At 42.2% G+C, this 24,002-nt stretch overlaps 1 protein-coding gene across 9 annotated transcripts in view; it reads left to right on the forward strand.

Moving 5' to 3' along the window:
• Positions 1-2,755: 2,755 nt before the first annotated feature.
• PLEKHA7 (pleckstrin homology domain containing A7) overlaps positions 2,756-24,002 on the forward strand; it is a 151,570-nt gene continuing 130,323 nt past the window's right edge. For 6 of the 9 annotated variants that reach the window (XM_014266742.3, XM_026793115.2, XM_026793102.2 and 3 more), the window contains exons 1-3: positions 2,757-3,046; positions 3,147-3,223; positions 3,340-3,397. In XM_014266742.3, the coding sequence (XP_014122217.2) occupies positions 2,964-3,046; positions 3,147-3,223; positions 3,340-3,397 (218 nt within the window). In that variant the 5' untranslated portion in view covers positions 2,757-2,963. Of the gene's footprint in view, positions 3,047-3,146; positions 3,224-3,339; positions 3,398-24,002 lie in introns of all 9 variants that reach the window. The other 3 variants (XM_026793101.2, XM_026793105.2, XM_026793108.2) reach the window with 2 other exon arrangements.

Consider the following 24,002-nt stretch of genomic DNA (forward strand, 5'->3'; position numbering starts at 1 on the left):
CAGGCACCATGATGCATCAACTCAAGATCTGGTCATATGACAACGGTGACAAATTGAAACAGGGAGCTCCTAACTTGATATAATGGAGGTATTTTCACCACAGGCATATGGGAACTAGTTGCTAAGAGAGGCTGTTGCATTTCTGTCCTTGGAGTATTTTCACATCCTTACCTTACCCACAGGCCTGGGCCACTGGTCTAAAATCAATGCTGGCACTGCAGGAGGCTGCGCTGGTGACCCCAGTCTCTTTCATTGCAAGAACTGAAGGAAATAATGAAATGGGATCTGGGTTCACAACAAACAAAAGAAAGTGATTCTTCAGACACAGCTCAGGTAAGATGAGCATTAGGAGCACTTTGCTGCTGCTGGGTGATAGAGGCTATGTGGGCTCTAGTCTGGACAGGTTCACAGAAAAGATCCATGAGGAGTTAGAGATGGAAAGAGCACCTTGAGCAAGAGCTTTCTGAGCCCCCAGGTTCTGCAGGCAAGCACTGGATGCAGGTGCTGGAGCTAAGGAGAGAAGCTGGGGAGCCACCCATAACTGCCTGGCTCCTGTGCTCTTTCCTGGCACCTGCTCCTGTAGGGACATGAGACAGAATATTAGGCTAAACAGACATTTCGTTTGACCCAGCACAGATGCTTTTAGGAGCCACAATCCAAACCCCAATAATGTTTATTCAATGAAGTTACTATTTATTTGAGGTGGGTAAGCCTGTTTTGTCATGGTGGAGTTAGAAGCTAAATGGAATGAGTTCTTGCAGCTGATGGAGCATGGAAGACTTGCTCCAGAGCATCAAGGCAATGAGTGACTCCAGAGCAAGAGCTGGGCTTAATCTCTTCTCACTGACCTAAACATGCAATAACACTAAGTAACTTGTATTTAATTGACTTTGGAATTGAACTGGAACTGACTTTATTGCAAGTTGTGTGATAACTCACACCCGACCAGAATGACTCAGAATTATTGGGGCTTCTGTGGTGGGTTGACACCGGCTGGACATCAGGTGCCCACGAAAGCTGCTCTGTGATTCCCTCTCCTCAAATGGTCAGGGGAGAGAAAATATAATGACAGGCTTGTGAGAGAGATCCCTCACCAGTTACTGTCATTCTCTGGTCCCAATTCCTCCTTCATGCTAACTTTTATCCCTTTTAAAATCCCTTATCCAACACATTGGCCAGCATTGAGTCCATCGTGGGTGGCATTGCCTCTGTTGGATGTAAGGGAAGCTTCTGGCAGCTTCTGATAGAAGCCACTCCTGCAGCCCCAACTTTGCCATGGAAACCCAGTAAGGTTAAGAAAAAAAAAAGAAAAAAGGCAGCACGGGAGTTTTGGTATTAGAAGTTTTAATCAAAATTCTGACTTAGGATAAAGGGCTACAAGATACTCTTTCCTGCTTCATAACTGTGGATAAAGTATAATTCTGGGGATTGTTAATGACTATTTCTGGTTGTTAGATGACACTAGTATAGGGTGTATATGTATATATATATAGAGTATATACTGTGTATATATAAAGTATCTTCTCCAAAAGGGGTCAAAAAGGGAAGTTTACACAAAGCCATCCTGATGCACCAGACCTGCAATGTTGTCTGAAACTGACGTGAAATAAAGCAAAGTCCTCTCTTTCCTGTCTGATGCTGATTTTCTTGCCTCCTGCTTTCTTCTGATGATTTATTTTGGTTATTTAGAAGGAAAAGCAAACGTTGTCATTTTCCCTGTACTGCAGCACTCTGCACTCTTATACTCTCCTACTGCATGCTGGCGTTCTCCCTGTCCCCCACAGCCGTGTCCTCAGTTGGTCTCCTCTGTTTTTCTTCACTAACCCGACCCCAGTCAGACCCACCTACCATTTCCCACCTCTCCTTGCAACCTGTCTTTCCCGTTTAACACTCTCCTTTCACGCCAAGCCTGCCAATGTCCCATTTCCTGCCTTTTGCATCCCTCTGTCTTCCCCAGTATCAGAACAGCACGAACTCCACAGAGCCGTGCCTGGCTCCGCGGCTGCTGCCCTGATGGAAAGAGGAATTTCTGCACCCTGAGCCCCTTGGCTCTGCCAATCCTGCTGCAACTCGCACTGGGGCCAAGCCAAGGCGCCGGCCAGGACTGCCCACCTGGCAGCCATCCCTGCTCTGCTGGCTGGCGCTAGGATGAGAGTGAGAAACCTACGGGCTCTGCTGCAGGGCACACCGCTCCTTGCTCGTCCTATCCACTCTGTCCCAAAACCACATTCTAAGTGACTGGAGCATCCGGGGCATCCCCACACAGCACAGCAGCGCCAGGAAGGGTTTTGGGTTTTGGTCAGACGGGAAGCCGGCCCAGCCCCACTCAAGTGCACGGAGCGGGCTCCCTCACGTTACCCTCCTGCCTGCCCTAGGTCATGGATGAGCACGGGGGCTGGCACAGCTCCCTCCCGGTGCCGGGGACAGCTCTGCTTTGTGGGCCGGCTGCTGCTGCTGCGTGTGTGCCATGTTTTCACCTCGGTGCCCCCGTGCCCTGTGCCCGAGGTTCAAAGTCCCCGCGGCCTGTCCGTCCCTCCTCACCTGGCGCCGCGGGGAGCGCGTCCCCGGGGCACGGCTGCAGCCAGGTGCGCTCACACCTGTACATCCCCCGGGGCTCCACGGGACAATCCCGGTCCCTCCGCCGGGCGGAGAGCGCCTGCGGGGATGGATGTGCGGCTCCCGGGTGCCGGCCGGCGGGGGTGCCCGCGGGGGCCGCTGCGCCGCGCCGGGGCCGGCAGCCCAGGCGGGGCCGGGGGGCGGGCGCGGGGCAGCGGCGGACAAAGCCGGGCGGCAGCACCGCGGGCTCCCGCTCCCGCCGCCGCGGCCTCCCGAGGGGCGGGAGGTGTCGCCCCCCGCCCGCGCCGCGGTGGCGCTGCCGAGCAGAGCCGGGCGCCGGGCGCCGAGCAGCGCCGGCCGCCCGCCCGCCCGCACCCCCGCCCCGGCCGGCGGCACGCACGGCGAACATGGCGGCGGCGGTGGGGCGGGACAGTCTACCTGAGCACTGGTCCTACGGCGTCTGCAGGGACGGGCGCGTCTTCTTCATCGAGTAAGGGGGAGCCGCGGGAGGGGCGCGGGGGCAGCGCGGCCCCGCCGCCGCCGCCGCCCTCCTCGCTAACAGGTGCATGTTTTCCGCTTCTCCCTCGCAGCGACCTGACCCGCCGCACCACTTGGCTGCATCCGCGCACCGGCGAGCCCGTCAACTCCGGCCACATGATCCGCTCAGGTGGGTGCCCGCGGCCGGCGCCCCCTCCTCCGGGGCCGGGAGGCTCCGCAGGAGAAGTTCTCACCCCTCCTTCCCGCTCTCTCTCTCTCTGTTTCCCCGTCCCCCGTGCCTTGCAGACCTGCCCCGCGGATGGGAGGAGGGGTTCTCGGAGGAGGGCGCCAGCTACTTCATCGAGTGAGTACCGGCTCCCGGCCCCGCGCCGACCGCCCAGGGCCGGGGGGCGCTGCCGGCGCGGCCCCGGCCCGGCTCAGCCCGGCCGCCCCCGCAGCGAGCCCGCACATCCGCCGCGCTCATCGGGGACCCGCGCCGGGATGCGCCCTGCCAGCGGGAAAGTTGGCTCTGGGCACGGCGGGATGCGCGATCCCCCCAGCCACGCTCCGGCGGTGGTCAGCAACAGGTTTCCTTGGAGGCGGCACTTGAGTTTTCCCCGTTTGTTTGGGGTTTTTGTGTGTGCGTTTGTTTGCGAGCCGGCTGCTCCCCCCCTCGCCGCTATTCACGGTGAGGTTTGCGGCAGGTGGAGCGTTGCCGGGCTGAGCGCCGGCCGAGGTGGAAGGTGAATGGTGGTTTTGTTGTTTTTAAATGGCTCGTGGCTGTGGACGCAGCCCCGGGAAGTTTTGCAAGTGAAAGGATTCCAGTGTCTCTTCCCGGAGACGGGGCTGAGCGGATGAAGTTGCCTTGTCAGGGCTGGTGGTGGCTGTCGGGATCTTTCATGTGGCGTTCCTTGTTCGGAGAGCAATTACAGGCAGGGATGTGCTGCTTATTGAGGTGCTTTTATTCTATGAGATGCAAGCGTGTTGCAGTAAAGTTGGATAACTAAGAGAGCTTCTTTCAAACATCGCAGATATAAGGTTTTTACAAAGACAAACAGCAATGTAAAAGTAGAGATTTAATCAAATGAGTAAAACTCTGGTACATCTTGGATCTAGAGTCACGTGTCACGTGTGATGCCTTTGCGTTTTCCTTTGCAAATCGGCATGCCTGACAAATTTAATTGAACCAACAGAAAAGGACTGGAAAATGCTCAGACTGTCTCACTGCTCCAGTGCAGAACTCCCAAGTTGTTGAGTACTGCCCCAATAACTGCTGACAGCAGTGTCACAGTTGTCCAGTATTGAAATGCCTGCAGAGTGTGCCCCAAACTTGGGGGTACTTTGGGTAACTTGAGGTTTTAGTGAATATCAAACTTTCAAACAATACTGGGCTGGGTGAAGGAGCAATTGACTGAAGGTATAACAAATGCCTCACATGTAGGATGTTTGCTAAATAAAATTCCAGACCATTCTAAAATGTCTTTTTTTCACCTAAAGTGGAGGAAAAAAGGCATTCAATCTTCATTTGTCTGAGCCAGAGAATTCCTTACAGTGCTGGGCTGGGTAGGTAGTTTAGCCCTTGACTCTTGAGGAGGCAGTAGCAAAGCATTGGAGAGCAGCTCAATAACACTTAGAGCTGCCACCCTTTATCTATGGCCAGTATGTTGAAAGGAAGGAATAAAAGTTCTGCCGGTTGCACAGGCCAGAGATGGAACTCTAAAATGTCCAGTCTGTAAATGTACTGCAAACAGATCCTTTACATGGGTACATAAACTTCTAGGTGTAAGAACACATCTGTTTGTTTTTCTGTCTTTACCAGAAACTTACTAGTGCAATTTTACAACAGCTTAAATTCCTCTTCCCAACTGCTCTGTTTGGAAGACCATCTCTTATCTTGTTTGTCAGGCAGCTGCAAAACTTTTGATTTCTGATCCATTGAATTAGAGTTCTGTGCAGTGCATTTTCATAACTTGTGCTAATAGTGCTCTTTACCTTGGGCTGGAACAGCTACAGGAAATGAAATGAGGAATGGAGTGTGCTCATTTTACTGAGCAGTTCAATAAGCTCAGTCATCTTTAGCCAAGCAAGGTTTTGTGAGGAGACAAAGCAATGTTTTAACATAAATCTGTTCAGTTGAACTGCTTGAGAGCAAAGATCCTCCTGATATGGAATACAATATTTAACTCTTCAGCAGTGATACTTCCCCCAGCACTGCTCTAACCTCTCTAATTTCAGCTCAGAGGCACCCTGTGCCTAGTGGAATTTCTCAGTTTTTCTTCCATGAGCATACTGAGCTCTTGTTGGGCTCGTGTAAACATCAGTATCCTTAGATGATGATTTCCGTACCTCACTGCTCTGTTCATTGCTCCTGTGTTGCTTCCACGTGATGAGCTCTCAGCTTACAGAAAAGGTTACTGGTCCCTAAACGCATGATTTCACATGATGTACTCTTAAATTGCATTTTCTGGCATTCCAGCTCTCAAAAGCCATGAACATTCCTGGATAACTACCCAGTCCTCTCTGTCCCGGTGACAGTTCCAGTCTGGTGTTGTCTACAGAAATTTCACAAACACATTGTTACTCCTTGCATACTAATTTACGAAGGGTGTCAGGAGGAACATTCCAAGTAACCCCTCCCCCTGTGGTAATTTCCACAATTAATACAACCTATTGTAGTTTTACCACATTGGCCATTTAATGGATCTAGTAAGTCTTAATTCTCTAATGAAATTAAAAGTATTACTAAGTATTACTGCTGTTTTAAATAACTTCAATCAAACATTTTATTTAAACATATACAGGCTAACTCCACTTACATAACTGATTTCTGGTACAGACATCATGAAAATATTAGATAAAATATTAGATGTGAGTTGTCTTTGATGTAAAAAAACTTAGGAAATCTTATGTCCATTTACTTCCATGTCCATTTATAGCCATTTATGCCCATTTACTTCCATTCATTGCTTCTTTCGATACTGTGGACAAACTTGAGACATCATATAGTAAAACAAAGGTTTGAAACCTTAAAGTCATCATTAAGTCATCACATTTCACTCATCATAAAGTGAAACAAAGGTTTATGAGGTGGGCAAGCTTCATATCAAAAGCAGGTAAGTTTTTCACCCCTTTCTACCTAACAGGAGTTTGAAAATTTCCTAAACTCCACTTCCATTGGATAGAAGCTTTCCAAATGAATGTGCTGTGGTTTAGAATGTTTTTGGTTTAGAATGTTTTGGTTTAGAATGTTCTGTGGTTGGGCAGCTGTCCTGTAGTGGAAGGGGTGCTGTTTTCCCTTTGGTTATTTACATGAGGTGCTTGTCTGAAATCACATCCACTCTTAGCCTTGTTTTGCTCGACTAAGCAAGCCAAGTTCTTTGTGCAGCCCTTTAAGAGGGGCTCTCCATCTGTTTGGTTCTCCTGTGGTTCTTCTCTGCACCTCACCTCGTGCAGTATGAAGTCATCTTTGTTGCATGTGAGTGAACAGAGTCCTCTGCTTTTGTGAGGCTCTCAAACAATAAAAGTGCTTTCTTGGCTTCAAACATTTCTCAGTTTTCTGCACTTTAGGTTGTTTGCCTATTTAGGGAAGACACCCACACTGACAGCACATGTGAATGCTGCCAATTGACTGAAACATGCAGGTCTTTCTTTTTCTTTACTGCTTTAAATTTTAAGAACTGTAATTTAAGTTAGGAGACTACGTTCCAGTTCTTTCCATTTATGCTCACACATATATTTGCAAATGATTTTCTCTGTTCTAAATGTTTCTCAGGTTTTCTTGATAGTGGCAAACCCTGTTAGGGCAGTGCTGTCTCTTATCCTAAAATCAGTAAATAAAACATTAAATAAGTGATGTATAAACTGATTCTTCCGGATCTCCATGTAGTAGTCTTTGAAAGTATCATGGTTGCCACATTTTTTGAGTGCTGGATACTCTGCACTACACTTTTCCATCTCTTTGTTTGTTTGTTTACTGATGTTTTTCAAATACTTTGTGTTTGTGGGGCAAGTGCTTTATGGGAGAGTCTCTGCAGAAAGGTTGTTGTTGAGCACATGTGGAGCTGAATGAGCACTGGGCAGCACTGGCTCTGGTTTGTTTCTGGTGCTTGGGTTGCTGATGTGAAATGGTAATTGTGGTTGGCAAACTCTTTGTGGGGAAGGAGATGGGACATGCAGGGAGGGCAGTGATGATGGTAAAGCAGTGCATGTGTGCTTCTCTTTTCCTGGTCATCCAAAAGACTTGGGGAAGTTGGAAAGCTTGGAAAGTGTGGAATGCTTTTTTACTACCCTCCTACAAAGATTGAGGTGGCTGTCGGTGTGAAAGGATCTGTTCTTGCAGTGTTTGATACCTAACTGGCTTGTATTTAAATATGTTAAAATGTGTACTGCTGCTACAGAGGTTCTTTTTGAAAGCTGCAATGGTATTGCACATCTGAAAGGTTATCATGCATTCAAATTGTAGCCTAAAATTAGGAACAAAAATTTAGAAATCAGCACTTAAATATCTCAAGTTAACATTTTATTTTTTCTGAAGTCAGTTTCCAGTTTGACTTGGCCTCTTCTTTGAGTGACAAAGTTGATGTACAAGAAACAAACCCGTGAAATTGGCATAGCAATAGTCTGTAACTGTTTGCAACTGTTATTCTTTAATTCTTGTATTTAGCCTGTACTGTGTGTAGGAAATATGCATGGTATGTGTTTCAAGTGTTTGGAAGTAGCAAGAGAGCAAAGCACACTAAACAAAGTCTGCCTTTTTAACTTTGGTTCTGTTGTGCCAGGCATGTACATTCACTGAAAACCATACAGGAGCTCAGATTCACCCACAGTGGGCTACAGGTGATACCCACTTAATGATTGTTTAATCACAGAGCCCAAAGGGGAAGAGACCATCTGGATTATTGAGTTCAGTCCTTTTGATTATCTGATCTGATTATCCTTTTGATTATTCCTGTCTTTTCCACTCTTAGTAAGATGTTGAAAACAGAATCATTTTTTGTGGCTGTTTAGGTGGGCTAAAACACTATTTACTATAGGTGTTCCTTGACCTGCTGTAAACAAATTATTCTTTCTTGCTCTGTTCTCCGTGATGGTTATTGCTGTAGAAGTAAAAGATATTGGAGCACTTAGCTGCTGTAAGGAATAGTGATGACCCTCATGATGAGGTCCTCATCTGTGTAGATGATGTTCCTTGTGTGGTTTTTGACCCTGTGCTTAGATAGAAGGTAATGTATGAGCAAGTACATGAACTGACATGAAACCCACCTGTGAGGTTGGGTTCACTTCACTGTGTCACTGCTGTGCATGGCTAGTTCGAGCTGGGGAGAGTTCCTGGAGTGGAGTAAAAATTGGGTAGCTGGAACCATGTGAGAACTTCATTGTAAATTATATGTTCACACTATCTCTAGAAAATGTGAGGATAGTTTCTGGTGAAATGAATGGGTTTTGTGTGGGTTTTGTGGAGTTTTTGTGGGTTTTGTCGGGGGAAGCTTTTAGGGAAAGAAGCCTGGAGTGGTTCCTCAGTAAGGGGAGAAGATCTAGTTTGGTTAAGCCTGGGAGCACCAAGTGCAGCAATGCGCATTCTGGCCACCAGCGATAGCCCACGGGCAGGAGATGCCTTGAGCGGGACTGGACTTCCCGGAGGTAAGCTGTACGGGTGTGGAATGGAGAAGTGGAGGAAAAATGCCAGAAGTGGCTGATGGGGTGAGAGGCGAGGGTCGGGAAGCCACTGTCCCGTCCCGCAGCTCTGCGGGAGCGATCTGTGGTCTTCAGCGGCCTCTGCTGGCTCCTGGCAGCCGGAAGAAAGCTGGGTGAAAAACCCTGCTGTTCTTCCTCTTCTCATCTCAAATTTTCTTGGCAGAAAGCATTCTGTCTGGGCTGTGGGAAAGCAGAACTATGCACAGTGAAAGTAACTCTCACTGCTTGTACGGATTTCTGTGCGTCTCTCTCTCTTGTCCTTCGTTCTCCTGCGTTGGGTTTGCTCAGCCAGCCTGTTTTAATAGATTTTCTTGTTCTGGATTGTGAGCAGAATTGAGCTGGGAATACTGGATCTGCTGGTCGGGTGCAGCAGCTGTGTTTCATTCCAGCTAGTGGAAACAATTCAGTGTCCTTTTCGGTGGCAGTAAAAATGGGAGATCACTCATTAATGAGTGGAATAAATGCTGAGGGATTTGTGCTGGGGCAGGGATGGCCTGCAATTGCAGAGAGCAAAGGAAAGGCTTTGTAGTCCAGCTCCCAGAAAGTGGGAAAAGGATACTTTGTGCATGGTGCCTGAATTCCAGAGTGCCCTCTGGAAGGGCAGGCTTGGAACTGTGCCTAAGCAAAATGCCGTGTGTGGTTCGGTTCAGCAAGGTATGTGAATGAAGAGGGATGTGGTGTGCATTCCTTAGGGGAGGGAGGAGCACCTAAGGGAAGGTGCTGGAGTTTGTTTGTTTTTAAAGCAAGGCTGCACCACAAAGTACTTAGCTCGGTTGATTAATCTGTGTTTGCCTTTATTCCAAGATACACACATGTTAGAAAACTAAATTTGGACTTCTTGAAGAGGCCAGCAAGGATAACACACACTTAGAGTGAGATGCTTTTTTAGGCGTTGAACGCTTCTGGAAATCCAAGTTTTCTGGGAAACGGAGCAACATTCTTTTGTTCTGATTGAGATTATGTGGCTTCCTTGTGTTGTAGCTCAGAAACAAAGGCATGAACTGGTATTCAAAGCTGCCAGCCTCCACATTTTGTTTACTACACATTCCAGCTTTTTGAACGTTACTGTGTAAGAAAAACTTCATTCAGCCTCTTTGCTAAAGCACTGTCCAGTTCTGCATTCCTTGGATCTGTGCAGGAGAATGTCTGTGCCTTTTTAAAGAAGGTGTATATGGGAGTGAGGGTTTCAATATTTCTGAAAGTCTGTCTAAAGATTAAGCATAAATACAGTCATACAGCTGTGCTGGGCAGGTGTTGCTGTAGTCTTAAAAGTAGTTTTCATAACCTTGAGTTACATTTCAGACTCCTTTTACAACTGTGCAATATGCCTGTCAGATGAGGAAATATGTATATCAGATGAGGAAACAATTTATTCAACACTTTTAATTTTATTTTATTAATTACCCATTATCTGCCAGAAAAGAGAGAATCTCAAATATCTGGAAGAGCAGAATCTTGATATTAATGCTTCATGTTTTGTTTGAAGAAGGTTGCTTCTTCGTTCTATCAGTAGTAAACTCTAGCTACTGGACCTAGTTAGAAGGATTGCCTATCTACAGGCAAATACATTGTGCAGGATGTTCTTGTGTTTTATAATGGAGGAGACACAAAGGTACCTTTTCCCAGGCAGGTCTGGCAATCCTGAGCAGTCTCAGCAAGTGCTTCAGAGAAAAGAGAAGCCTGTGTAGCTGTGAAATACATGGGTTCTATACCCTGCATTTTCCCATCATTCCACTTGCTGCAGATGGATTATACTAAAATGAGTTTTAACCTTACTGCTGATCCAAGTTTGCTGTCATCTCAAATATTTACATTTCTTTGCTACAGATTAAATGTACTGCTTCAGTACTGCAGTGCTGGATCTCTGCAAAGACTGGCTTGAATAAATGTGGGATCACATTTATTTAATATCACATCCAGTTCTAGTCAGTATGACTGTAGACTCTGGTTTGCTGCTAAATCTAATTTGTTTCGTCTTTGACTCCTAGATGTGCTTTTTAAACTTTTAAACTTTTAAATTTTTTTTATTATGGCCTTGGTTTGGATAACAGTGATAGATGGGGCATTTTATTTATAGCTTAATTGTCTTTTCCTACAGCATTATTAGACTGTTTTACAAGGTCTACTCTATGTCCTTAGAAGCAGAACTTTTAATTTAAAAGCAGATTTGTAATTAAAGATGTTAAAATCCAAGAAGAATCTGATTAAGCACCCAACCCTTCTCTTTTTGATTGCCTGCCACGGAGTACTTGGCAAGAATGTCACTGACTTGTCTAGACAGGTAAAAAATCTTGTTACCAATACCTAGTAGGTATGTGCTTTTCTGCCTGAAGTTTTGTGTTTAAACCCTTGTTTTCCTTATTGCTTATCTGTACCTTTAAAGATTTTATCTTTAGTTTAATAAAAAGTACAACCGAAACCACCAAAACTTTTAAAATGAGATTGGGATGCACTGCTGAAATGAAGTGTTTGAGTAATACTGGATTTTAGTTACAGTTCTTTGTCAAGTGAGGACTTTTATTGCATTTTTATTTACTTACCAGAGACCAAATATCCTGAATTAAAAGCTGACTGAAGCATTTGAAAACACACATTAATTCTGCAACATGCAGGTGACTTTTTTGAGGAGCTCTGTATAGACTCTGTAAAATATGAGTGAGCAGGAAAGCTGTTGTTAATTTTCTGTTTTATTTAATCAGAAAAAATGTAGTTATTGCCTTTTGCAAGTTGTATATTTGTTTCAAAATGTCATAGTTTCACATTCATCTTCAAAGTGGCAAAGTGCTTGAGCAGCAATTTTCACTTTCACATTTATTGTTCTTTGCTTTTTGCAGTTACTTTTTTTTGTTCTTTTTCTAGGGAGAAGGAAGATTTGCTTTGATTAGCTTAGGAAATTGATACCAGTGTAAAGGAGAGCAATGAGAAGATAAAGGCAGTGTTTGCCTATCAAGCAGCATAAATCAGAGGCCAAAAGCTAAAGTAATTATTTTTTAAAATGTGTGTCTTTTTAAGCCAATTTTTGGATGTTTTAAATGTGTGCTCTGCATGTTAACCTCTGAGTGCTTGAGTCAATGCCTGCTTTGAATCAAAGAAAATAACTGGGCCTTATCCTAATACCTGGAATAATGGATGTGTTTGATCTTTTTCAGCAAAATCTTTAAACACACCTGGAGACAGAACTGTGCTAATGGATGTGATTCACTTTATGTAATTTTCTCTGGCTGGTAAAGCAGTCACATTTTCTGTACCTTTTGCTGACAATCAGGAGTTATAACATTAGCTATCTGCAGGGTGAGATAACACTGACAAAATCTGGGTGTAGGCAGTTGTTCCACAGAGGACATGGTGATTCAAGGCCATGCTGAATCTCCTGGACAAAATTAAAATTAAATTAATAAAAGTTAGCTGCAAGATGTTGAAATCCATTTTTCTAAGATGACAGTTATCAAACACTTGATATTTATTGTTGCCATCTCAGAATATTAGCCCTATTTTAAAACTCTTTTACTTAAAGAGTGGAATTCATGAACATGCAATTTTTTAAATGTAAAGCCTTTGCTGGCTTTCCGGTTAAGACAATTATATTGTCAAGTGGCTTTTGAGCAGATGTTTTAATTTCTGTCCTTGGAAATCATAGATTAATGCTGTTGTTTAAATGCTACTTTTGTGCTTTACTTTTTCAGCACAGAAATGCTTGACTGCCTAAAACTATTTCACTTAGTGATCAGATTTATTCCTTCAGTACTGCATTTTATTATTCACATATTCAATTTTAAATAGCCTAACCACTTTACTTTTGCTCCTCCAGTTGGCTTTGTAGTGAGGTGCAGTTTGAACTCATAAAAAAAAAGTCAATGACTTATTTCTCATGTGAAATCATTACATGAAATTCTTCAAATGAAGAGATTACAGGTAAAAGTTGGGCTTTGATATACTCATTTCACAGGATATTTAGTCTTTCAGTTGAAATGTGGAATGATAAGTCTTTACTTCAGTGGAGTGTATCAGTGTAATAGATATTTCCCAGTGTCTGCTTTTTCTCCCCTTATTGCTAACTTGCCTAAGAAGGTGGCCAGTTAAATCTCTGGATCAAGAGTCTTTCTTGAGAGTTGCATTTCCCTGCCTTCCCTGGAGAATACTGACTTGTCAATTCAACTGTCAGTTTCAGTATTCCCTGGAGAATATTGAATTGTGTCTGGAAATACTGAGACACCAGAATGGTGGAAAGGAAATTGAAATTACTGAGGTCTGTCTGTGACAGCATCCTCTGGGAAAGAAGTAAAACAGCATTCACTTTTATGACTTTAGGTATGTTTCCTTGGTGTGGTATCTGACTGTTGGGCATGAAATTCAGGTTTTGCTTCTGCATTCTCCTTGGAGTTGAAGGATTAAAAACGATTTCAGGTAGAAGCAGAAGTCACAGTTAACATTACTAACCCAGAGCATCCGATGTCAAGGTTAAGCACAAGTTATTAAAATAGCTGATTAAGGCATTTAAACATAATACCCATTATTTGCTGAGCAGGAGCTGCTGTACTGATGCAGAGTAGTTCTTGCTGAGAGATTTACAAATAACATGAATTTTGAAAGTCTGGTGGTTTCTCTCTCACTGGGCAATTTGAAGTGTTGCAACAATATTGCTGGTTTTCCAGGTGATCCAGAGGTTTTTATGAGAATTGTCTTCAAATTTTACATGAGGTTGAAATTTTAAATAACTCTTGGGCTGGGTGGACTTCTGCACAAGGAAAACATCTGAAAACTCTATTACCAGCAAAGGATCTTTTTTTGAACTGTCCCATTGAAATATGGGACTGTACAATTGCATGTTTGTGGTGTTGTGAGGTCCTCAGGACGAGGTGAGAGATGAGAATTTGACTCCATGTTCTCAGAAGGCTGATTTATTATTTTATGATATTATAGTATAATAAAAGAAATGATACACTAAAACTATTCTAAAGAAAGAGAAATAATACATCAGAAGGCTAGAAAAAAATTATAATGAAGCTCGAGACTGACTCCTCAGAGTCCAACACAGCTGATGGTGATTGGTCATTAATTAAAAACAATTCACATGGAACCAATCAAAGATGCACCTGTTGGTAAACACCCTCCAGACCACATTCCAAAGCAGTCTGATAGTGATTGTTTACATTTCTTTTCTGAGGCTTCTCAGCTTCTCAGGAGAAAAATCCTGGTGAAGGGATTTCTCAGAAAATATCACAGTGACATGTTTCTCCTAGCTCTGCAAGAAAAGAGTAGTGACATTGCACAATGGTGTGTTTGTCTTTGCTGGAGAGCTTCAACATTTCTGCACTAAAGGAAACATCTACTCCTTTTAGTGACTACAGCAAGGAATCATTTAGATTGGAAACAATACTGCAGATCATCAAGTCCATCCATTAACCTGGCCCTGCCAAGTCCATCATTAAACCGTGTCCAAAGTGCAAATGAATTTAAATATGCCCAGGAATGGTGACTCAATTGCTTCCCTGGGCAGCGTGTTCCAATGCTGGATGACCCTTTTAGTAAAGTAGTTTTTTCTAATATCCAATCTAAATCTCTTCTGGTTCAGCTTGAGGCCAGTTCCTCTTGTCCTGTTGGCTGTTTCTGGGAGATGAGGCTGACCCTCACCTGGCTACAGCCTCCTTTCAGGTGGTTAAAGAGAGTAGTAAGGTGTACCCTGAGCCTCCTTTCTCCTTTTTTCCAGGATAAACACCTTCAGCTGCTCCTCATAAGACTTGTGCTGCAGGCCCTTCCCTAGCTGTGTTGCACTTCTTTAAATGGGGAAGGTGGGACGGATCTGAGCTCTGACTTTCCTGAGGGGTGGCTGCAGAGTCAGAGGGCAGCAGTGGCAGTGCCTGAGCTGATGGTTCAGTTCTAAGTAATAATGATAGCTAAACGTCCCAAATATTGGAAGTTTGTGAAAATGCTGTTTAAACTGAGCTTATGTAAAGGAGAGAACCAAAGTTAGCAAAAGAGGAGGAAGGATGTGCAATATTTCTGGAAATATTTCATTTCAGTAAGCAGTGAACTGAAAGCCTTGAGTGTGGACTTCTGGATGTGTTGTGTGTTCAGAAATTAAGAGATGAAACATTTTGGACAGCAAGCAGTGTGGGCTTGGAAAGGCCAGAAACAGCATTTGGATAATATGGATGATATCAAATGCAGTTTCTGCCCCCCTCTCCTCATTTATGTTCCTTTTCTGCACCATTTGCTGCATCAGCATTGCCTATAAGGAGGGTTCCAGGGTTTTATTTTTTCCATTGATCAGATGCTGCAGTCAGCAAATAAACTGTTAAATGGTATTGATAAATAACATGGGCTAAAGACAGAAACCCAGGAGGAAAATCAAAGTTCCTGTGTGTGGATGATGTGACTTTTCCCTCACCAGAAAAGCAGCAGTCAGAGAGAGGGGAGCCACAAGAGTCCAGTTTTTATCCAGCTCATCTTCCTCAGTAGGTGCAATAGACGAACTACAATCAGCAATTTGGGGAGTGCCTGTGGTTGCCAGCCTGCTGTTCTGGTGTCACTGAACTGGGCAGACAGCAGGAGCTCGAGGAAACTGTGGTTTGTGGAAATCAGACTGAGTGTTGCCTGAAATGTTGAAAGGAAGTAGTTGTAAACTGTGTTTTTAAGCAATGTGAGTAGTCTTTGAATTATTGATGAGCAGAAGAGCCTTGTTTGTGTGTGGGAATGAAAACACTTGTAAATTTGTGTTTAGACTGTTACACAGCTGTTTCCTGAGTAGTTCCCATCACTTAGGATGAGGTAGTTTGTAAACAGCTCAGTTGCTTTTTCTTTGTGGGCAGGGGGAGTATAGAAAAAAAACTTGATTTTTATATATAATGGGCTGCTAATGAATAATATATCTATTTTCTTTAGAAAGAAAATTCCAAATTGTTTTTTCTCATGTTTTTTTAGGATTTCTCTGGTTAGTTTCAGAATAAATTCTGTTAATGCTCTGGATAAACTGTGATAATTCCAAATGAGCTAATGCAAATGGAATCGGTTTAAAAGTACCATTCAGCATCAAGATTTTTTTTTTCCCCAGAATGTTAATTATATATTATTTTTTTGTTCCTTTCAGCTAATTTTTCAGGAACTCCATGAATGATAATGAACGTGGTTTACTTGTTATTGGGTCTGTGTAAGTTTTGGATGAAACTAAGTGAGAGGAATGCACTGGAAGGGCTGTTCCCTGTGAATTTTGGTGTTTGTAAATGTTGTAGGTGAAAATACAAATTAAGCATGATTATATGTTTGATTGATTTAATAGAGTTCTTAAGCATTCTGTCACAGGGTTTCTTGGTTCTGCAGTAATACAGAAATTGAGAGATTGTTGACCTCTGCAAATATATTAAAGATGCTAATGCATTATTTATTTTTGTGCTTAATTTGACTCAGCAGCTCTTCCATGCCAATTAACTTGACATTCCATTTATTTTGGCTACTGATGTTTGCAGTGGAAATGTTAAATTGCCAGTGTAAGAATTCTCTGCCAGGGAGGTGAGTAGAAATATGGAGAAGGTATGAATTGAGAGTGCTGTGGTTTGGGAGGATTACCCATGTGAAAAATTAGAGTGTCCTGCTGATTTAAAGGGAATGTGCTTCTCTCTCAGCTGACTGTGGTTTTCTTTAGGGTTGAGCTTTAGTTAAGAAGTTTAGGGTACAGCTGAACCTGCCACTTAGGAATGGATTATTTTAAGAAAACCCAACCTTCTGGAAGCTTTTAACTGTTTGTGAGGTAGACAAAATAATTTCTCTGTAACAATCACAGAAATTACAGTTGTCAGCAGTTGAACAGCTGTCTTCATGAACAAGAATTACTTCTGATTATCAACTGTACCCTGCTTGACCATTTATATACTTTTGTTTACTTGTAGGTTTCTTGTGCTGTTCTGAGCTGTTCTGAATTTGATATATTTTTCAGTGGGTATTTCATGCTGCGCTATGTGTTTCCAGAAATGAATGTTTGGTGATCTTGAGTAGAAGTGACAAAACAATTTAAATGGTGATGCATGGGTCCCACTGGAATTTCACTTATGATATGAGCTAAAATAAAATGTCCTAATTGTCTGTGATACAAATGGATTTTTAAAAACTTAAAGTACTTTTTTCTTGAGTGCTTCAGATAATTTTGAATAGTAAATTGTGATTTCCTTTTCTGTTTTTCAAGCTGGTTTTAATCTAAAGCCATGTAAATTTGTTCTCCCATTCCTAATGGGTCATAAACTGTAAAAAGAAAAAGTGGTTTAAGTGTGTTCCTGGTAGTTTTTCTTTACTTCTGACATACTTGTTAAGTGAATTCACTGAATTAGAGAAGGAAATATTTTTGTTGAACTTGCCCAGAAGCTAAAACATTAAACAAAATTTTTGAAAGTAGTTAAGAAGTACATTAATTACTTTACCACCTTATGTTATGGGCAAATTAAATTAACAAGGATGATGTTAAAGTGCGGAGTATCCAAAAATATGATGGGAAAGGCTTTTTTGTAGTGTTGTGTTGAAATAATTATGTGTGCATGTATTTCGAAAAGCTCCTGAGATGATTTGGCATCAAGGTCTTAAAAACAAGCCTTTAGACTTCACCTGCTGGGAAAAACCAAACATACTCCTCTGGACTTTTGTATGCTGTATGTAAAAAAAAAAAAAAAAAACCCAAAAATAATTATTTTTTTTCTGTATGTCATTCCCTCTAAAGTAACAATTGGTTCTGTAGTGGCTTCCATTCTTTAAGGAAGCTGTAGAACTCTAATCTTGGAAGATTTTGACAGTGAAGTTACTCCCTCTTCCTAATCAGTTTGTGTCAAAAGGTGTTTATGTTAAAATACATTTGTAATTACATAGCTAGCAGCTTCTCCCCTCCCCCTGCAGTGAGTATTCCAGAAGCTCAAGCAGGTCAAAGACTCTAGTGGAAGCTTTTTGGTATCTGATGCTGGATAAATAAATCTGAGAGGTGAGCATTGCCATCTTCATAAAAACATGATAAATACTATACTTACTGATACAAATTCCTTTGAGGAAATATTTCTGTATTGGGTATTTTTTTTATGCTTGGGAAAAATAGTTACATCTCTTTCAAAAGCTTTATAAAATGGTAAGAGCTATTCTGTCCTAAGTCTTTCCTGGAGTTCATGCTGCTTCAGTTGGGTCAGTCAAAAATTTGCAGTAAATTTTCAGTTTATAGATGTTTTTGTGTTCATTTTCCTTCAGTTTCAATGTGCGGATCTTTACCATTGTTTGGCGTAAAGGCTCCTTTCACTAACTCAATTTTCAAGTAGACCATGGTAACTCTGTCAAGTTTTTAATGTTTTTTTGTTATTATTTTTGAAAGTGGTTAATCATGAGGAGAGCTACTTGCTTGTCAACAGGTCTGACAAGTAGAGGAAGGAGTTTGTACTTAATCTGAAATGCAGCAGGAGAGGAATGCCCTTCAAAGCTTTCCAGCTCTTGGGTTGATATCCCCCTCCCTCATCAGTGCTGAAAACAGTTTCTGCAGGGCATGAAAAACAGGTTTTTGTTTACGTAATGTTTCTCTGGAAATAAACTTTAAAAATACTGAAAGAATGACAGATTTTAGAGATTATCAGTTTTGAAAAGCAGTAATTTGAATGCTTGGAAGAAAGGCACACCAGCCCACTGAAATGGGCTGCTGCTTAGTATGTTCTTAATAATAATGTGGGTTTTTTTAATATAGGCTTCTTAGATTGCCTGCTAAAGAAGCTTAAATGTCACAGCTGCCTTTTTAAAGTTGTCTGGTGAAAGGATATCCTGTATCATTTGTTACCTTAACTACTTGGAGTGGCTGTAAACTGAGGGACCCACAATTGTCACCTGAATTCTTGCCTTGGAGCTGATGGAGAAGTGCTCCTTGATTGAAGAAAAGTGAAATACCTGTGACCTGTGCAATGGGTAGCATTTGTTGAAACATGCATCACTAAGTGATGTTGTAAATGACAGACCTTCCTAGCTGCTCAGGGATTATGAGGAGCTATTTCATGCAGGGATTGGGAAATTGTGCTCTCTGCCTGAATGGGTAGGCTGGTGCTCTGGAGAGGAGACCTGCTGAGTCGAGATGGGTGGTACAGAGACTGAGAATTTCCTTCCAGAATCAGGAGAGAGGGACTAAGAGAGCTGCAGACATCTGGGACAGCACTCAGGTCAGTGATCTGGGATGAATTATGGACTTTTTTGTTATGATATGCCTCAGGAAGGCTGGTTGAGTGGGAAGCCTACTACTGATTGGAGACTTAATCTCTTCCAGTCTTAGGTGTGGCTTAACAACCATTCTGAGGTAATAAGGACACTTGTGATTGCTTTTTCTCTCCTTCCCCAACCCATCTTACTCCTTTTATGTGGGTGTGCACACACATACATCTATTAATTATATTCTGTAAGCACTGCAGGAGAACTACATACAGCTGTGTGAAAATGTCAGCTTTTATTAGGTTGGGATCTTGACCAGGTAAGTGGTTTGTAGATCTTCCTATGGCTTCGTTTTATTCAGTGGCTGATAGTAAACCTTAGCAAGACCAGGGTGTAGAAAGTAGACGCAAGCAAGGATAACTTTGGAAGGAAAAATTGATTTATTGGTTTCAGAAGTGATGGAAAGCTCAGTTGTATTTAAGAAGAAAAGGGCTGTTGAACTGTTCCACCTGGAAGAATGCAGCCTAATGACTTTTGATTTGAGAATCATTACTGCAAGTGCTGGGTGAGCAAAATGTTGAAAAATATCTCAATGCTACTGGTTCCCCCTGTTGTCATGTTGGTTGCTAAACTCTGCCACCATAATCCTGCCTGGTTTGAGTAACTTTGTAGTGTGGCTGGCAGGGCTTTGTCCAGGGGAATCTGTTCTGGTGTTCATTGCCAGCCACGGGTGCGTTTGCATGACCATTTTATTGGTGTTCTGTTGTCTGGGGGGCCCAGACCACCACAAATACAGTGTGTGCATCCTGCTCTTCATGGAGAGACTTCCATCTCAGCTACAGACAAGCCAAGTTTTGAGAAAAAGCTCACTAACTTGTGTCAAAAAATATTTAACTCTTTTGAGTTTACATCTGTGCTCTTAGAGATGAAATAACCTAGTGATTTCCCTGAGTATTAAACAGTAGCTTCATTTTAAAATGCTTTGGTTTTATAAAAAGTATTTTTAAAAAGTTCTCAGAGCTTCAACTCCGAACTTCTAAAATGCCTTTGTAAAAGCCCAATGTGGATAGCTTTTGTCTGAAAAGATAGTGTGAGATTGTCAAACAGTTAAATACCTTGTGTTCTAAAGTCGTCTTAATATCTTAACTAAAATTTTGTGCTTGACTGAGGGTTTGTAGTAGATTGGGTAATTGTAAATATGGTTTTGGAATAGATTGTAAAACGGTTTTGTGGTGGATTTTTTCCTTGTTTTCTTTTTAATTATTGCACTGAGGCAGAAGACCAAGATGCATTTTTTTCTGTCTCAGACACAACACTTTGAAACCTGCCTGTTGTGTGTGCTGTGGGTGCTGCTGCCAGCTCCATCTGAGTCCTTGGAAGGAGCTCACCTTGCTGAGTGTGACCTTGCTGCAGGTGAGCTGGCAGCTGCAATAAGATATCCCCGTGCCTCCACAGCACTCCTTCCCACCTGAGTTGTGCTTTGGGAAAAACAGAGCAACACCTCTCGCTGCAGACTGCTCAGAGAGCAGCAGCATGGGGGACCCAAGCTGGTGGGGACTGTCCTCAGGAATAAAAGGAATAATTTGGGAGGCTGCCAGAACTGCCATTGGTTGAGCAGATGCAGCCAAGAGAGGGATGTGATAAAGAATGTGCTCTATTGTAGGATCAGGAGAGGGCCCTCCTCATCTCTGGGCATCAGGGATTCTGTGCTTGTGGAGGATTGACTGCAGTTTAAAGGGTTTCTTAATGGCTTTTTTCCTTTTTTTTTTTTGTTTGCTTGCAAATGATCCGCTGCTTTTCATATCATTTTGTCAGGCTGAGAGCTAGAGAAGCAGCAAAAATAATACCTGTGTGAAAGATGCTGCTTCCAAGTAAGGGAATGGAAGCTGTTGCAGCCAGATTTCTATTAACAGAAAAATGTGTACTGTGCTAGCTCTGCTCCATGAGGAAAATCCATTTATTGCAGTGGTCTATCAGTTGTTCCCCTCACAGTCAGTGGTACTTCTGAGAATTAATGGTCTGAGGTGGGGGAGAGAGGCAGTCTTGGAAATTGTTGCCAATTGTTGAAGGTGTTGAAATTGTTTTTACACGTATTCCTTAATAAAGAGTTTCGAGCAACACAAAACTTCCCCTTTTGGGAATCTGCTGAAGTGACAGTGCAGAGAGCAGCTTTCCCCCTGAATTGGATTATGCTCAGATTTATAGGAGGGCCAGATGTACTCACTACTTAGATTAACACTCAGAAAAAAAAAAATAAATAAAGAGCCACATACAGAAACTGGGTTCAAGCATTCATTCAAGCTCTGAATGATACCTGCAGTTTTAGTTTACTTTATTACCTGTTTTCCTTATCTCATTTGAGTTTCAAAACAAGCCCTGAGTCACACCTTCTTGTGCTAAAAGCTAAATTGGAAGACCCGGGGGCAGGCTCTGCAGGGTTCTGCTGTGCCACAAGAGGGCATTTCTTGTGCCAACTTTTTGCAACTGTTAAGGAATAAATCTACTTTTTAAGTGTCTCACTTCGGATTAATCAGTCTTGGAAAGCAGTCGAAATGATGCATCTTTTCTCTAAGCTCCTTAGTTTCATAACTAAGAGAAGCTTTAGGTCTTTCTTTTCCTAGACAACGTGGGATTTTTGTATGATTCCTGTAATTACATAAAGAATGAGAAGTCAGAGTGGAATTGTGGTACATTTGGAGTTTTGTGTCTGGTGAAGTTTATTTAAATGATCTGTCTAGTATTGATTACAAGGAATTAAGTTGAACATTGAAGAAAATAACGATGCCAGAATTGTTTTTAGGACCAGTAACTTGAAAATAATGTGGTTTGGTGTGGGAGATTGTGATAATAGCAGTGTATCCTTTTCTTCTTATATGGAATATGAAATCAGTAAAAACAGGGGCAGTGCACTATAAACACAACAACATCAGTACTTTGAGTATTGCACGGTATCATTATGCATACATTTCACCGAGTTTGCATTTAATCACCAGAGATCAGCACTATTGTAAGGGCAGAAAAAACCTTCAGTTGCCATTTAACCCTTTGCAGTGGGATGAGCCTCTGCATTTTTCTGGAGTAGCTGGGGCTGTTGCTGCTTCTTGTGCACGGGGATGTCTGCTGGGATTGCTCCATGGTGTGCCTGGGAAGTGTGTGTGCACGGTGAAATACAAATTTTTTTGTATTTCAAAAAGTCCAAGTTGAAATACATCTGGTTTTGAGCGTTCCTCGGGAAGTGTGGCTGCAAGGAAGAGCATCCAAGGCAGATGAATTGTTCTGGCAGGTTGGGGTTGCTCTGCCAGCTAAGCTAATCTTCAGGGGCTTTCCAATCTCGCTGAAATCAAAACATGATTGTGGTAGGATTTTGGTGCTTTGTTTTTTAAATGTGGGGATTTAAGCTTTGCAAAACATTGCAACTTCTCAGGGTGGTGTGCCAAACTTGGGATGTGGAGACATTAGCAAATACTAGAGCTCCAAGCATTCCAAGCATTGAGGGCTTGGAAAGTTGACACAAAATTTCTGTCTGCAGCAAAAATTGGCTGGATAGTTTTAATGTGATTTTTTTCACTCCACCAAATCCACATTTAGAATAAAAAACCCCTTATTTTTTAAAATAACCAACCTGTGCATTATTAAATGTAAAGATAATATCTGATCTCTGTCCATAAAAGCTGAAGTTAGGGCAAGACCTTTAGCTTTATTTACTTGTCACTTGGTATTTGTTTCTCCAGTTCATAAATCAAATTTGTACTGAAATTGTGCCTTTAAAAGTTAGTGAGTGCTGTACTCTGCCTCAGGAAAACAGACAGCTGTGCTTTTGTCATTTGGTTCTGCAGCATCTCTGCATGATTATTTGGAGGATGTCTGAACCCTTCTGAGTACTTCATGTGGAGGGCGCCAGTTGGCACCAGTGATTTCTAAACATCAATTAAATAACTTGCTTGTAATAGTGCTATCCACTTAGACTTGACAGGGTTGATTATGAAAACCAGGAATTATTCTGCTGATGTAGTTTTCTATGGGGTTTTCTTAAAATTGTGATGTTTATTTTTCCTGAAATTTATATACTTTTGTATATGATGTGCCTGTTTTTGTGGCTTGCTTGCTAGTAATTGGATTACTCCATTGCTTGGTCTGCCTTTATTTGTTTTAGGGTTTTTTTCTTCTTTAAAAGAAAATGTACTTTATTTGCTTTTAAAAAGAAGTTTATGAAAACCTTCTTGCAATGCATGTGCTTTGAAAGAGGAGGTCGCAAACTAAATATGTGCTGACAGAAAGGATAATCTTAATATTGCATTTAAAAACCCCAAGCAGCTGAGTTCTGTAGTGCTCCCGTGTCTTCTAACAACTTCCTTTTGAGGCTGTTACAGAATTTGAATATTTTTGCAATGAGAAGGTGCATGTGTTGGTAACTCCTGTTGTTTACAGCTAAGGAATAGTGTTTCAGTCATTAAAAAGAGTTTATTAAGACTAGAATGGCAATTAAAAACCTCTAATGTATGTCTCTTTTAAAGTCTTTTTTAGTGTGTTTCTGTATAGAAATGCAAAAATAACAAGTTCCAAACTAAAGGCCTATTCTTTTCACAGTGCTGAGGGTTACAATAAAAAATCCAGACAGCTGCTGGAGATTTGGGTTTATAGATGCTTTTAGAGAGATTCTGTTGAATGAATAAAGACTAATAAAGTGTTTGCAGTCTTTGGCTAGCCCTGCTTGGATTCTTAAAGCCTGCTCATATAAGAAGTGCTGGCATAATTGACACGAAGTAATTATTGTTTTGAAAGTCTTAATTGGGCTTGGCATGGATTGCTCATGGAATCTTTGTTGTTTTCCTCTATAAATTCTGCTATAAATTGGTGTTGGACTGCAGGGGAAGCTGGTGGAAGTCCAAAGGTAGACCCCTGTGCAACAAATGTGCTTGCCTGCAGATACATACATGACTTGAATCCCATACATGCTTCCAATAAAACACCTTTCAAAAACCTTTTTCTTATCATCCAGAGTCTGGGAAGTATGACAAGTTATGCTAGCTGTACTTAAAAACAATCATACCCTCCCTCTTCCCACACATGCACGTGTGGAAATGACAGGACTTTACATTTGCATCAGCACACAACTGCAGAACTGGTGC

Source organism: Zonotrichia albicollis, chromosome 6 (genome assembly GCF_047830755.1).
Source record: "Zonotrichia albicollis isolate bZonAlb1 chromosome 6, bZonAlb1.hap1, whole genome shotgun sequence".
In the NCBI taxonomy this organism is placed as follows: domain Eukaryota; kingdom Metazoa; phylum Chordata; class Aves; order Passeriformes; family Passerellidae; genus Zonotrichia; species Zonotrichia albicollis.